This window comes from Arvicola amphibius, chromosome 1, assembly GCF_903992535.2.
Source record: "Arvicola amphibius chromosome 1, mArvAmp1.2, whole genome shotgun sequence".
In the NCBI taxonomy this organism is placed as follows: Eukaryota; Metazoa; Chordata; class Mammalia; order Rodentia; family Cricetidae; genus Arvicola; species Arvicola amphibius.
In genome coordinates this window covers 154,859,559-154,873,416 of record NC_052047.1, presented here as the reverse complement: position 1 = coordinate 154,873,416, position 13,858 = coordinate 154,859,559, and the positions used below count along the sequence as shown (strand labels likewise).

General features: G+C 40.8%; 1 protein-coding gene across 5 annotated transcripts; it reads left to right on the top strand.

The window, feature by feature from the left end:
- Nucleotides 1–231: 231 nt before the first annotated feature.
- LOC119820409 (serine protease FAM111A-like) lies at nucleotides 232–13,437 on the top strand. Of its 5 annotated transcripts, XM_038338725.2 has the most exons (6): nucleotides 232–899; nucleotides 1,267–1,343; nucleotides 2,903–3,060; nucleotides 3,866–3,973; nucleotides 5,702–5,812; nucleotides 12,295–13,437. In XM_038338725.2, exons 5-6 carry the CDS (start codon nucleotides 5,732–5,734, stop codon nucleotides 13,429–13,431), a joined length of 1,218 nt encoding a protein of 405 aa, XP_038194653.1. In that variant the 5' UTR covers nucleotides 232–899; nucleotides 1,267–1,343; nucleotides 2,903–3,060; nucleotides 3,866–3,973; nucleotides 5,702–5,731; the 3' UTR covers nucleotides 13,432–13,437. The 5 variants fall into 5 exon arrangements, with proteins under 5 accessions (XP_038194653.1, XP_038194644.1, XP_038194633.1 ...); XM_038338716.2 differs by having other exon boundaries at nucleotides 232–1,343; XM_038338711.2 differs by lacking the exon at nucleotides 232–899 and having other exon boundaries at nucleotides 1,256–1,343; nucleotides 2,906–3,060.
- The last annotated feature ends 421 nt before the right edge of the window (nucleotides 13,438–13,858 follow it).

Here is a 13,858-nt window from a genome sequence, read left to right as displayed (position 1 = left end):
GAGGGCAGCTATGATGTGTCTGAGAACCTACAGAAGTCAGGACTGAAAGCGGTGGTGTGGGAAGGTTGAGAGCAGACACTACTCACCAGCAATTGCATCGATTCTTCACTCCACCAGAGCTGAGTTACATGCTGGAAATTTCTGTACAGTTGACAGTAGAGAACAAACTAACAACACTTTCTCACAATTCCCTTTTTTTTTCTCCAGATAGCCAGCAGAAATGATGTCAACAAGCATGAAGTGGCCCTTGAAGTTTGGAATTCAAATCTGAACAATAATGAACAACATCGATACATGTTTCCCTTAAGTGAAAGCTCCATCTAATTAGAGAACACTGTACTTGCAGAATGTGTTAAAGCCAATTAGGTGAAGTAACACTTTCAGAAGATGTAAAGAATCATTTTCATATGATCAATGTTGTTTATAGATACAACAACTGAAGGGTATATAAACCTGAGGCTGCCTCTGAAATGGCTGGTTTGCAGTGTGCACACTTCTATATAAAACTTCTTAATACAGTGGGTATTCATGTCCTCCAATGAAGGAATCTGGAAAGCTTCCTTCTGACATATGATTGGATACTTTTATAAATGCCAATATAGACTTCATACCTTTACTGACTTTGGATAGTCTATGTATTCTATTCTTTCCAATATTAAATAGAAAAAAATGAGAGATTAGTTAGCTTGTTGAATGAAGACACAAAAGATAGGCACCGTAATTAGAAAACTAACAAGTAGACTTCATTTCAGATATTTCAAACTGATCTAGGGAGTGTTAAAAAGGAAAGGATGTTGACAAGTGGACCTGTTACCACAAGTTGGTGATCAGCTACTGCAGAGGCTAATGAGCGAGAATCACAAGTGCCATGACAGCCTGGACTCCAGAGTATGCCAAAGGTCAACCGTGAAATTCTATCCCCAAATCAGAAATTAAAAGTGGGGCGGGAATGTGATTCAGCCGTAAACCATTTACCTAGCATACACAAGGTCTTGAGATTAATCCCCAGTGAAAAGTACATATTAGAATTCAAGTCAATAGTTAACATTTTTCCTCATGGGCTTTTAAAATGAGAAACATCTTAATCCTTACTTAAAATGCTCAGCTAATGAACAGCGTACCTTACAAAACCCCTTGAATTTCCAATTCTAAATGCTTGGGATGCTGCATCTTCATAACTGGCTGAAAGATTCTTACTGTCTGACAAGGTTTCAAAGTCCTTTGGTAATCTGAATTTTCTTCCTTTCATATCATCTATGGCACCAGCTTCTACTGCCAGGAGAATGTTCCAGGTTTTCTGCTCATTTCCTTCAGCTCAGCATCTACTAGCCCATAATTGGCAGGTAAGAAAGTCACCCACTGTCTTCCATATTCTTCCCATCACATCAGAGCTTTGAAAAGCAAAGGCTGACTCTCAAGCAATTAGTTTGCAAGTAATAGAAATCGGGTTCTTCTGTACTCACGACTCTGAAAGGCAGAAACAAAGTGCGGGACATCTCGCTTCTGCTCCACTTCCAGGCAAGCTAAGTCAGAGTAAGGTGAGTGTGCAGAAATCACTGCATAAATTACCTCAGTGCCCATGTGTAGCAGCCAGCCTCATCTACAACCAGAGCTCTGGCAGCAGCGGTTGGAGGATCTGGCATTTGTTTGATGCTGAAGGAGGCTACTTTGATAGAACCTGTTTCCTAATGACTCCCAGGTCACCACCGAGCGTGTGTTCTTGAACTTAATGATGCCACTGCTGCCCCCTGAACCCACTGCTCTGTGCATCCTAAATCCTTCCTGCACCGGATTCTTCATTTTGTGTTTTATCGACCTGGACTTGACAGTTAATAGCTAGTTGGACTGTCTCAGTATGCGCATGGTTCTTTATGAAAGAGACACCAATACCAAATGATCAGCCTTAAAAACAGACATACCATGATTTGAACTGAACAAATTGTACACACACACACACACACACACACACACACACACACACACACACACTGTGGTATGAAAGAAAACACAGTGGTCATAATGGGGTGCATGGGAGATGTTAGAAGGACAGAAGAGAAAGAGAAATGGTGTAATTACGTAATTCTCGAAAACTAAAAAGAATTAAAGTAAGAAAGGAAGTCAGCACAGCAGTGTAGGAGCAGAGGAGAAGCTTCCTCCTCCCTGTCCTTTTGTTCTTCTTAGTCTTTTTGTGCTATCATTTATTTAACTCAATTGCAAAACGTTATGATTTCAACACATAGTAACTACATGTGTTTGGATATCCCATGTTTTCATACCAAGTTCCTTTCTATACAGTGGTGTTTTTTTGTATTTATATCATTTCTCAGTTGATACTAGCACATGGCAAATACTTAGAAGCATGTTTGCGTTCTGTGCTTCTGAAGTGGACACCATGCTCCTCATCAGGACTGACAACATCAGCAGGCACTCGGGTTCCTTTGGGAAACAGATTCATGAAAAGTGAATTTGCTCTGCTTCCTGATTCTCAAAGCCTTCGCCTGCCACCCGCAGGGGCTGTGGCTCTCCCTTTTCTGGAACTCACATCCCTGGCAACAGTGATTAGCTTCTCCGCAGCAGAAGTCCTTGTACCCAGTTCCATAGGACAACCGCGGACCAAGTTCCTGCCCGGGGCACCTTGCCTACCTAGGTTGAGCTGGGGCAGGAACCCTGGCACCCTGGCTTCTCCCCTTATCTCGCCTGTCAGATCAGCATCAGGCCCTCTACCCACAGCGGGGGATGTGCAAATACTCACGAATAAAGAAGAATCCTACAGAGGAAAGGGCAGTTCTCCTCAGCTGCAGCCTGGCTGCAACTCTCAATCCTCCAACAGGAAGTAGCCCGCTCAGGGGCCAGGGGTGCTGTGTCGCCAATAGCGATAGCGTCACCCCTTTCCCTCCATCAGCAGATGGCGCACGCACAGCCAATGAGAGCTGGGTAAACACCCTCTCAGCCTGCTATATTTTCGCGCGCTTTGCCCGACCTGATCCACTGGGGCAGACATCTTCGCTGTTCTAGACGGAAGCACAGTAAATGTGCTGCTTGGAGAGAAAGCGTTCTTAGGTGAGTTACTCTTAGTTTGGGGGCTGACTTGGAGGATTTATTTGCGGTGGAATAATGCAGAAAAGCCTCATTCAGATGGGCGTCAGGGAGACAGAGAAGTGCACCTTCGTGCCTCGGTTCCAGAAGAGAGCAGAGAGCTAGGCCCCACTTGTGCACTGTCTGCAGCTATTGGCGGGAGTAAAAGAACTCCGGGCTCAAGGGAGAGCACACTGTGGTGTAAAACCTGGCCTCTGCAAACCTGGTGGCTCACTTTTAGAAACCTAAAATAAATTTCTCAGGATCTAAATATGTATGTAGTAAATATTCACAAATATATTTTCTTGAGTGGGCCTCTTTCTTGAATAAGGATACAAGACGTAAGTGACAAAAGCCGATCTCGTTCTTAAGCATGCTCAGTTTGTAGAGTGAAGCTATCGGTTCTTGCATAGCAGTCTACTCCAGTCACCTGACTTATTCTCCTGCTCTTTAAATCATCATTAATGCTGAGGACTGTTCTGCTAGGGGACTACAAAGTTGATAATGTAATTGTTATTAATTCTACTAGCAGTCACTCTTCATAGACGATATCAAAAAACAATTTGCATCACAAGTTTTTAATCCTGACCTCCTAATCCTAGGTTTGATATAGCCACCAATCCGGATCTGTTGCCCAATTCTAATCAATCCCTCGATTAAAGCCTGAGTTAAACAAAACCTCAAAGTCTCAGCCTAACCATGTTCTTTTCTCTCAGTACTGTTACAGTTGTGTGAAGTGATTGCTCTCATTACACCAAGAGCAGTAATCCGAGGTTTGTTTTATCACCAGGTTGTTTTATCCATCCGCAAGGACCTAGGAAAGAAGTCAACATCCACAGTACCTGTGTGTGCTGTAGAGACCTCACTTCAACCTTTGTGGCCACTCTCAGTCCCAGAGGTGAGAAAGCAGATGTTATATTAGTCATTTTGCTTCTGCTATGGTTTGTGGATATTTTTGTTTCTACTGGTAAAGATAACATTTAAGGAACCTTTGCAATTATATAATCTACATGTAAGCAGAAACATTGTAGTTTGTGTCTGTCCTTTTTATTCTTGTTTGTTTGGTTTTGTCCTTGTGTCAGACAAGTCTATAGAGAACATACCTGGGGTCTTGGGAATCGGATACTCAGGCTGACTGTGTGTGCTGTAAAGCTGACCATAGAGAGTGATGCACCCTTCTGAGAGCATCTCTCCCAGAGAGCCTAGGACATCATTCTTCATGAATAATTGGGGAGTGCGCTGGGGTGGGTAGGTGTGTTAAGAAAGGCCTTCCATGTTGGCAAGGGAAAGAAAATAGCCAAAGTTTTATTTAAATTGTTCTTTATTTCGGGAGGCCACAGCAAAGGAAAATACTTGGGGATAAAACCTATTTAAAGCAAATGGCACATGTCTTTAATTCCAGCACTTGGGAGGTAGAGGCAGGTAGATTTCTAAATTCAAGATTAGCCTGTCTATAGAGTGAGTTCCAGAACAGCCAAGGCTACATAGAGAAACCCTGTCTCTGAATTAACAAACAAACAAAAAGAAAAAGAAAGCAGTACACTTTCTAAATATCATTTTGCTTGCATCTTTTCAGAATTTTTATAACTCTTGCTAAATTTCGTTTATGTTCAGGGTACTATCCAGTTTTCCCTTTCCTATGTCCCTAGAATCTGCTATCACTTTCCATCTCTATCTTCAGTGAAGTTCAGACTTCCTTACATAATTATTACATTTTAGCTGGGCGGTGGTGGCGCACGCCTTTAATCCCAGCACTCGGGAGGCAGAGGCAGGCGGATCTCTGAGTTCGAGGCCAGCCTGGTCTACAAGAGCTAGTTCCAGAACAGGCACCAAAGCTACAGAGAAACCCTGTCTTGAAAAAATACCAAAAAATAATTATTACATTTTAGATTATAATATAAATACATCATTTCCCTTCGTTTTCTTCCTTTCAATCCTCTTCTCTCTGTCTCTGTCTCTGTCTCTGTTTCTCTCTCTCTCTCTCTCTCTCACACACACACGCACACACACACACACACACACACACACACACTTCAGGTTGCTCTCAAATTCTTGGAATACTGAGAATGGAAGAAGGTCTTTCCCATGAAAGAGCATAGCAGCTGGTTATTTGAAAGCAAATGGTCAGCCCTGAAAACATACACACAACTAACAATATACGCTCATATACATTCAAAGGTTAGCTTTAGCATCTCTGTTAGTAGAACACACTATTTATTTTCCCAAATGGAAATTTCTTCGTGGGGTATTGTTACCAACATTACTGTTCCCTGTTTCAGGATGTGGCCTTGGGCACTTCACATTTTTCCCCAAGATACTCTGAAACAAACAAACAAACAACAAATATCCAGATGGATCTTGTTTTCCATGGTAGTTCTGTTGGTCAGCCATTAGAGACAATTTCTGTTAAGATTCTGATATTTTCTTATAATGCCTGATATATAGTGATTTGTTTTTACTACTTGGCTCATTATGCTTGGTAGATAAACTATCTGCTTGCTAACACCATCCTGGGGCATGAAACCTGAAGAGGAAAGATACGATTTGGGACTTTGGTCATTTTATTTCCTGGGTATTCTGTGAAGATACTACTGTAATATGAATGTTTTTGAAATTTCTGTTTCAGTTGAAGCATCTGTTTCATTTCCAAGCCACCATGAGCTATAGCAAGCAAGGGTCGCAGAAGGTCCTTCCCGATTTAAGGAACAACATGGCAATCAAGTACCATTCGCCTCAGGTGTGTGTGTAAACATTTGTGGATTTGTGGGATGACTTCAGAGTAGCACCCTAGATCCTAGGCCACATAATCATCCTGCTAAGACAAGGACCATTAGTATTGGAAGTATTGCATACATTAAATTGTGTATGGTTGCAGAAGCTGGAAGATGGCATCTAATCCCCTAAAGCTAGAGTTACAGACAGTTGTGAGCTGCTATGTGGGTGCTGGCAACCAAACCTGGGTCCTCTAAAAGAGCACTGTGAGCTCTTAACCATGAGCTGTCTCTTCACATTGTTGAAACAAAAATTTTTGCAAGGTCATAGTCAACATGTTAGATTAAACTGTAGAAATAACCAAACTAATAGTACTTAAGAACATGAAAATCTTACCCTGAGTGTGGCTAATTTTCTGAACCCTAGCAACTTGCATTTACATAGTGCTTTGCAGTTTATAAACATGCTTTTCGATACATCTGTTCTTACTCTAGCTTTATTAAGTGGGTGAAGGGGATTCCACCTCCAATTTGTGTATGTCAAGAAAGGAAAGAAGGGGTTGCCTGAGGCCAAGTGCAGACTTGGACAAGGTTGCTTCTCTGAAGTTAGAGCCCTTCCTGCTCTGCAGGTTCTGCTGACATGGCAGATTTTGTGTCTCTTCTGAGTCGAGAACACTTCTTGAATCGATAATAAAAGGCTGAGAATGCCAGTCCTTCAGCTTGTTTCCTCTTGTTCAAGTTCTAGAAAGGTTGATGATTCAGAAAATGAGGCTTTTGTTTCTAGGTCTGTTTTTTCTCTATCGTACTCTATGGCACAGCAAGTCAGGAACCACACATAGTAACCACACATAGTACCTTTCTTTTCCTTTCAAAAATGCCAAACGGGCAAAATGCCTCACACCTGTAATCCCAGCACTCTGAAATCAGAGGCAGAGGATTGCGAGTTCCAGGTCAGCCTGGGTTACAGTGTCTCAAGTGTACAACACACACCCAAAAACTTGACAAAGTGTCCAAGAAACCTGTGTAGAAGGAAGTCTGCTACAGCATCTCCACGAGGTAGTACACAGATATTTCTGACAGCATTTAGACTGAAGAACTGGTTTCCGAGGTTTTCTATACATGCCTACAGGACCATTCTTATACATGTTTAAAGCAGAATGACAGTTATGACAGATGATGACAGGCTTAATCTTTACTATACTCCACTAGTGTTCCTTCTATTACCAGTGAGTATACTGCTGGCAAGTGAACCCTTGCCAAGATAAATGTGATGTAAGACCATTGGGGTAAAAGGCTTTTATTTTTGTTCACTTTTGCTATTATTTGATTAATAATTTGATTATTAACCTTGGTTCTCCCTTCCTTCTTCTTCCTTGAATCTTGAGATAGTGGTCTATAAGAATAGGAGATATGGGTGCAAAGTTTGCAAATATCATGAGTAGTCTAATAGAAAGAGACAGAGTATTTACAATTTAGGTCGGTTATTATATGACATTAGGAAATGCACTTAGAAGATAAATTTCTGATCCTCAATTTCTTCATCAAAAAGAAAGAGAGGCCATGCATAGTATTTGTGAATTTATGTAATAAAGGAAATACATTGAGGTTTTTTTTTTTTTTTTTTTTTTTTTTTTTTTTTTTTTTTTTTTTTTGCAGAGTGGTAGTGGTGGGTGAATCAATGTATTAATTTTTCAGGAGTAAGTAGTTAGCTTAATAAATAATCCATTAAATAGCACATGGAGAGATGGCTCAGTATGTAAAGCGTTGGCAACAGAAGTGTGGGGGGCAGAGTTAGAATCCCCAGGATCCATATAAATATTGTGTGGGAATGATAGCCCAGCTGTAAGTCCAGCATATGAGAGGAAACGTAGGGGAGCCCTGGAGCATGTTGGCTAGCTAGATTGGCTTAATCAGAAAATTACTTAGACTCAATATATAAAGAGTAGAATGATCAAAGAAGACACGCGACTTTAGCTTCTTATCTCCACATACTGTGAAAACATGTGCCCACACACATAGGACTACCTACAAACACACACCCCCAAACTCCACAAGCAGATGCATACACGAATAAAATAAAATAGAAAATAACAAATAGAAAAACACTAACATATCCCCGCTAAACTCCTTTAATGAATTCATTAAAGGTGAGCATGGTACTGCATTCCTGTATTCTGAGCACAGAGAGAAGAAGGAATGAAAATAATGAGTTTGAAGCCAGCCTGGGCTAGATATTATATTCCAGAGTGGGCTCAACTGCAGAGAAACTGCAACAGGTGGCTCGAAAGATGGCTTGCTTTTTAAATGAATGGACTACTCTTAAGGAGAACTAGAACTCATTGACCAACCCTGTAAAAGGAGCTGCAGGAAGGCCTGCTTTTCATCCCTCCCGGCTCTCGCATAGCTAGCTTAGCCCCGGAAATAACAACACACAAACTGTATTCATTTAAACACTGCCTGGCCCATTAGTTTCAGCCTCTTATTAGCTAATTCTCACATCTTGCTTTAACCCATATTTAGTAATCTGTGTAGCACCACGAGGGGTGGCTTACCAGGAAGGATTTTAGCCTGCGTCCACCTTGGAGAGGAGAGGCATGGTGTCTGAGTAACTTCCCAGCATTCTGTTCTGTCTACTCCACCTATCTAAATCCTGCCCTATCAAAAAGCCAAGGCAGTTTCTTTATTAACCAATGAAAGTCCTCCATTATTTCCTCTTTTTCTGTTTAAACAAAAAAGAAAGGCTTTAACTTTAACATAGTAAAATTTCATGTAACAAAACAGTTATCAAGCAAGAATTACAGTTACAATATTTATATCTATTTTATCTTTTATCATATCTAAGGAAAACCATAACTATCTATTTATTCTTTAACTCCATCAAAGACTACAGAAGGATATAATATTACCTAAGTAAATGAGAAGTAAGCAACTTACAAAACTCTAGAAATCACAGAGACAACTCGCTGCCTGGACAGTCACCCAAAGTTTCTCTGTACTATTGGGGCATCCATCTTCGGCCTACAGGCCCATAGTTTCCAGCAGACATTTCCATGAAGCAGAAAATTTCAAAGGCAGTTCAGTCAGTATCTGCTGTGTCCTGCAGAATGTCTTGTAGACTCTTTCATGAATCAGGAACCCTGAAAGATCATCTCACCTTTAGGCAAGTACAGCAGTCCTCTCTCTGTGGGTTCTTTGTGTCCAGTTTATGCAACAGTCCATGCAAGAGCAGTTTCTTGCCCAAATGGCTGTCAAACTTCATAAGGAGCCTCTTCAATGCCCATCATCCTCTTGAAGTAGATTGGTGCTGCCAGGTGCAGATGTATCTCATTGTCATGAAAAGCCCTAAGTTATTAAAACATTTAAATACTATATTCTGTAGTCTTTGAAAGATATTAGAAATGCCTATCTAACTGAAATATATCTCCATATATCTAGAAAAATCTAACATGACTATAAGCTTGACTATTATCAATGATTATTCATTAACAACCTATATTTCCTAATTATACATTACATTTTTAAAATGAACTACACAATCACAATACCTTAGTCAAGATCATAAATACATATACATATAACAAAACCTTAAATTTATATCAACGAAGCAAAATTTATATCAATGTAAATTATTCATATCTATATCATATCCCTTTTTTAAATGTAAAAGAACATTCATAAGCAATATTTGGGAATATGGGCACAGTTTTTTCTCTCCAAACTGCTTCCTGCTGTATGGAGGCGCTGTTAATCAGATCTTTCATGGTGTAACCTGTGTGCTAGGTTCCTCTCAGTCGGCAGTTGAGCAAAGTAATTTTTTGAGGGTGTTCACAGCAACTTTTCAGGAGGGCATGGTCTATCATACAATATTGGGATAGATGCAATCCACAGGGTCTCATCCTCTGTGAAAACAAAAGAAGAATCTCTTTTCCAAAGTATCATATCCTTAGATCCAAATTCTGAAGTCAAGGTATTTTCAAAATATCTATGTTGGATTAGTTCAGCAGCATTTATAAACAAATATCTTTTAGCAGCTGTTGCTCCTTCCTCAGCATTCAAACAATTCAAAGAGAGCATAATAGTATACAGTATCAAGATTCTCTGTATATTTTCCATCTTTGTGCGGCTTTACTTTAACCTTTATTTCTTTTACTTTTGCTTTTTGAGACAGGTTTTCTTTATATCTTTGTCCTGGAATAACTCTGTAGACCAGGCTGTCCTTGAACTCTCAGAGATCCGTCTGTCTCTGCTTCCTAGGCATTGAGATTAAAGGTGTGTATACCACACCCAACTACTCTCTTTCTTTCTTTTTTTTCTTTAAAGAACTTTAACCTTTAGCCTGCATATATTTTTAACACACTGTAAACCATTTAGAGATTTTTTTTTGTTTTTGAATCTCTCTTTACTGTATCTCTCTCTTTTTCTGACCACATGAGCCTTTAAATTACTAAGCAATATGGGTAGGATTCAAGCCGCAGCTTTGCCTGCTAGATCCAGCCCATTCCTTAGCTTTCCAGCCTCATGGCAGAGGTACCTGCTGTAGCCGTTTTTATTGCCACAACTGTATGGCATTTCAAGGTCCCTGCCAGCAAGCAAGCTGCAGCATTCTGCTCACAGACCACACTCAGTCAGACAGCCTGCCTGAAAGGTCAGAGTTTGTCCTGGCAGGATGGCCCAGAAAGCCAGCATTTTAAAACGGCACAGCTTTTTTCCTGCTATGGCTGAAAACCAAAAAGCATGCGGTCGGATTTTCATCAACAATATGTAAGTGTTTCATGGCAGGACCTCTTAAAAGAGCTGCAGGATTTTGCAGCTAAAGTTGAGTCAGGAAGCCTCTCTTAGATGAGAGTGTTTGCTTGCTTCTAGCAAGCAGAGCAGACCTGAGAAATTGCTGCTACCAAGAAAACATGCTTTACTCTATTCTTTCCCAAGCTTTTTCAAGCTTTCTGTAGATTCAGTTATCCATGTCTGGGTGCCATTTGTAGAAGGAGCTGTGGGCAGGCCTGTTTTCTTCTTTTTTCTATAATTTTTTATTTATTTTATTTTTTTTATTTAGTAAAATTTTCTGCCTCCTCCCTGCCTCCCATTTACCCCCTCCCTCCTCCACTCTCCTCCCTCTCCTGTCCAGAGAGCAGTAAGGGTTCCCTGCCCTATGGGAAGTCCAAGTTCCTCCCCCCTCCATCCAGGTCTAGGAAGGTGAGCATCCAAACAGGCCAGCCCCCTCCACAAAGCCAGTATGTGTAGTAGGGTCCAAATCCCGTGTCATTGTCCTTGGCTTCTCAGCAGTCCTCATTGTCTGCCATGTTCAGGGAGACTGGCTTTATCTCATGCTTTTTCAGTCCCAGTCCAGCTGGGCTTGGTAAGCTCCAAATAGATCAGCCCCACCATCTCAGTGGGTAGGAGTACTCCTCGCAGTCCAGACTTCTTTGCTCATGTTCTCCCTCCTTCTGCTCCTCGTCAGGATCTTGGGAACTCAGTCCGGTGCTCCAATGTGGGGCTCTGTCTCTAGCTCCATCCATTGCCAGATGAGGGTTCCTTCTTTGAGTTGTGCTGATGAAAGGTCGCTAGATGTCTGAGTTATTATGGGCATTGTTGGACTCCTTGGTTAGTGATTTTCCTTCTATTACTTTCTGCAAGGCTGGATTTGTGGCTACGTATTGTTTAAATCTGTTTTTATCCCGCCTGGCTCCCGCATAGCTAGCTTAGCCCCGGAAATAACAACACACAAACTGTATTCATTTAAACACTGCCTGGCCCCTTAGTTTCAGCCTCTTATTAGCCAATTCTCACATCTTGCTTTAACTCATATTTAGTAATCTGTGTAGCACCACGAGGGGTAGCTTACCAGGAAGGATTTTAGCCTGTATCCATCTTGGAGAGGAGAGGCATGGTGTCTGAGTAACTTCCCAGCATTCTGTTCTGTCTACTCCACCTATCTAAATCCTGCCCTATCAAAAAGCCAAGGCAGTTTCTTTATTAACCAGTGAGAGTCCTCCATCACAACCCTGACATCGTGAGGCTAGGACTGGTTGGAACTCTAGCTCCATGGGATATGATGCCCTCTTCTGGTCTCTGCAGGCATGGCATTAACATGCACAAGCCCTTGTAAAGACATATAATTAAAAATGCAAATAAAATGTCTTATAAAAACAACAACAAATATAAACAAATTCAAATTTAGATACCATCATTTGCTAGGTTTGGCAAAGATAAAAACTGCATTACTGAAAATAAAAGGAAATAAAATACTTGGAAAGGTTTTATGGAAGCTGATAGGCAGTTAACCGTCTGGGAAACAATTGTGTTTCTTACTGCCCATGGTTTGGGAAAGAAGCCATGAGCAATAGGAAGAGATTATCTGAAAGATAAGTTAGAGTGGCTGGGCTTGTATTTTGGATCTTGAGTTAAATTCAGATTTAAACATATTCATTGAACCTTTGAATTGTCTATTAATGAGGTAAACTAAGAATTAGAGTTGGAATCCAAATTTTAAAGTATCATTTCTTTCTAGGTTCTTCAAGAAAAGCAGAAGGATCCCAAGATTTTGCAAATGCAAATGGGATCTGGAAAAAGATCACATGAGATATCTAACAGCCAAGAGCAAAGACTCGATTCTCCTAAGAAAGCTCAACAAGATCGGAATATTCTCCCAGATAAAACAATCAAGATCACCTTGGGGAAAAACTCCAAAAAATATTTCTGGATTTCCATCCATAGAGAGACAGGTAGCTTATATGAGGCACTGAAAATCCTTGACTTTGTCAAAAAAGAGATAGAAAAACATCCAGGCAAAGAAATGCTGGTGTGTGGCAAAGAAGGAATAGAAGGGCACATAAACCTCGGTATGCCCCTCCGTTGTTTTCCACAAGGCAGCCATGTGATCATTACATTTTCCAAAACTGAAATTGAGGAGAAAGAAAATAATGAATTGTGTGGGCGCTTTGACCAGTCATCTGCTGAGTGTGTTGTATTTTACATTCATGCAGTCGGGAATAGGGAGCAAAGGATTCTGAGGTGTAGGGAACTTCACAAAGAAGGAACCAAACTCTGTGTCTATGGCTTCAAGGGAGAGACCATCAAGACCACTCTGAGGAAGGATGGCAGGTTTCTCTCCTTTGTAGAGAGTGACCATTGGAAACTCATTAATAATGACACCATCATAGCAAACAGCCAGTCAGTTGATGTGTTAGAGGGCAAGCTCTTTCAGATTGATGTTGAGAGAAAGGAGAGCCCTTGGGCAGCAGCGAGAACTCAGAAATCTGAGTTAGAGGACAGAAACATCAGTGAGTTGGAAGGATATATTGTGAATTTGTACCCCACACTGACAGGAGAACGTGAGAAAGTGAGAGCATATATCAAGAAAAAAAGTGAGAATAGTAAAGAAGAGTCGCTTTTTGAAGCCCAGAAGAGGAAGTTCAGTGAAGTGGCAAGAAGCTCTACTCCAGATAAAATGGTCAAACTTCTTTCACGCTTCATGGATTCCACTGGGCTCATAGTTTGGAACAATAATGGAAACAGGGGTAGAGCCACTTGCTTTGTTTTCAGAGGATTGTACATTTTCACTTGTCGACATGTATTAAATGATATTGTGGGAGAAGGAAGAGAGCCAAGTGAGTGTCTAGACCTAATTAGCCAATGCGTAGGGTAACATTTGATGACGAATACGGTGAAGAGCCAACCTCAAACTTCAACAGTTGCTTTCACATTGAACCTTGGCTTGACATATCTGATAAAACCCTGGACTATGCTGTCCTGCAACTGAAGGGAAATGTTCAACAAGTGCCTGCCGGACTGTATAATAATGGAATAGCTGTTGTACTTCCCAGTGAGTTGATATATATGATTGGCCATGAAAATGGAGACAAGGTGTTTGATCGTTGTGCAGTGATCACTCAAGGTAAACTAAAAGAGAAGAATCAGCAATTTGTTCATGGAAAAGAAGCAGCAGGTCATAACCATTCTTCTAAGTTCCTCCATATGTGTACAAAAAGAAGTTTCCAAGAAATGAATGTCAACCCTAATGACTTTACCTATGATATTCTTTATAATGGCTCTTCTGGATCTCCACTATTTGA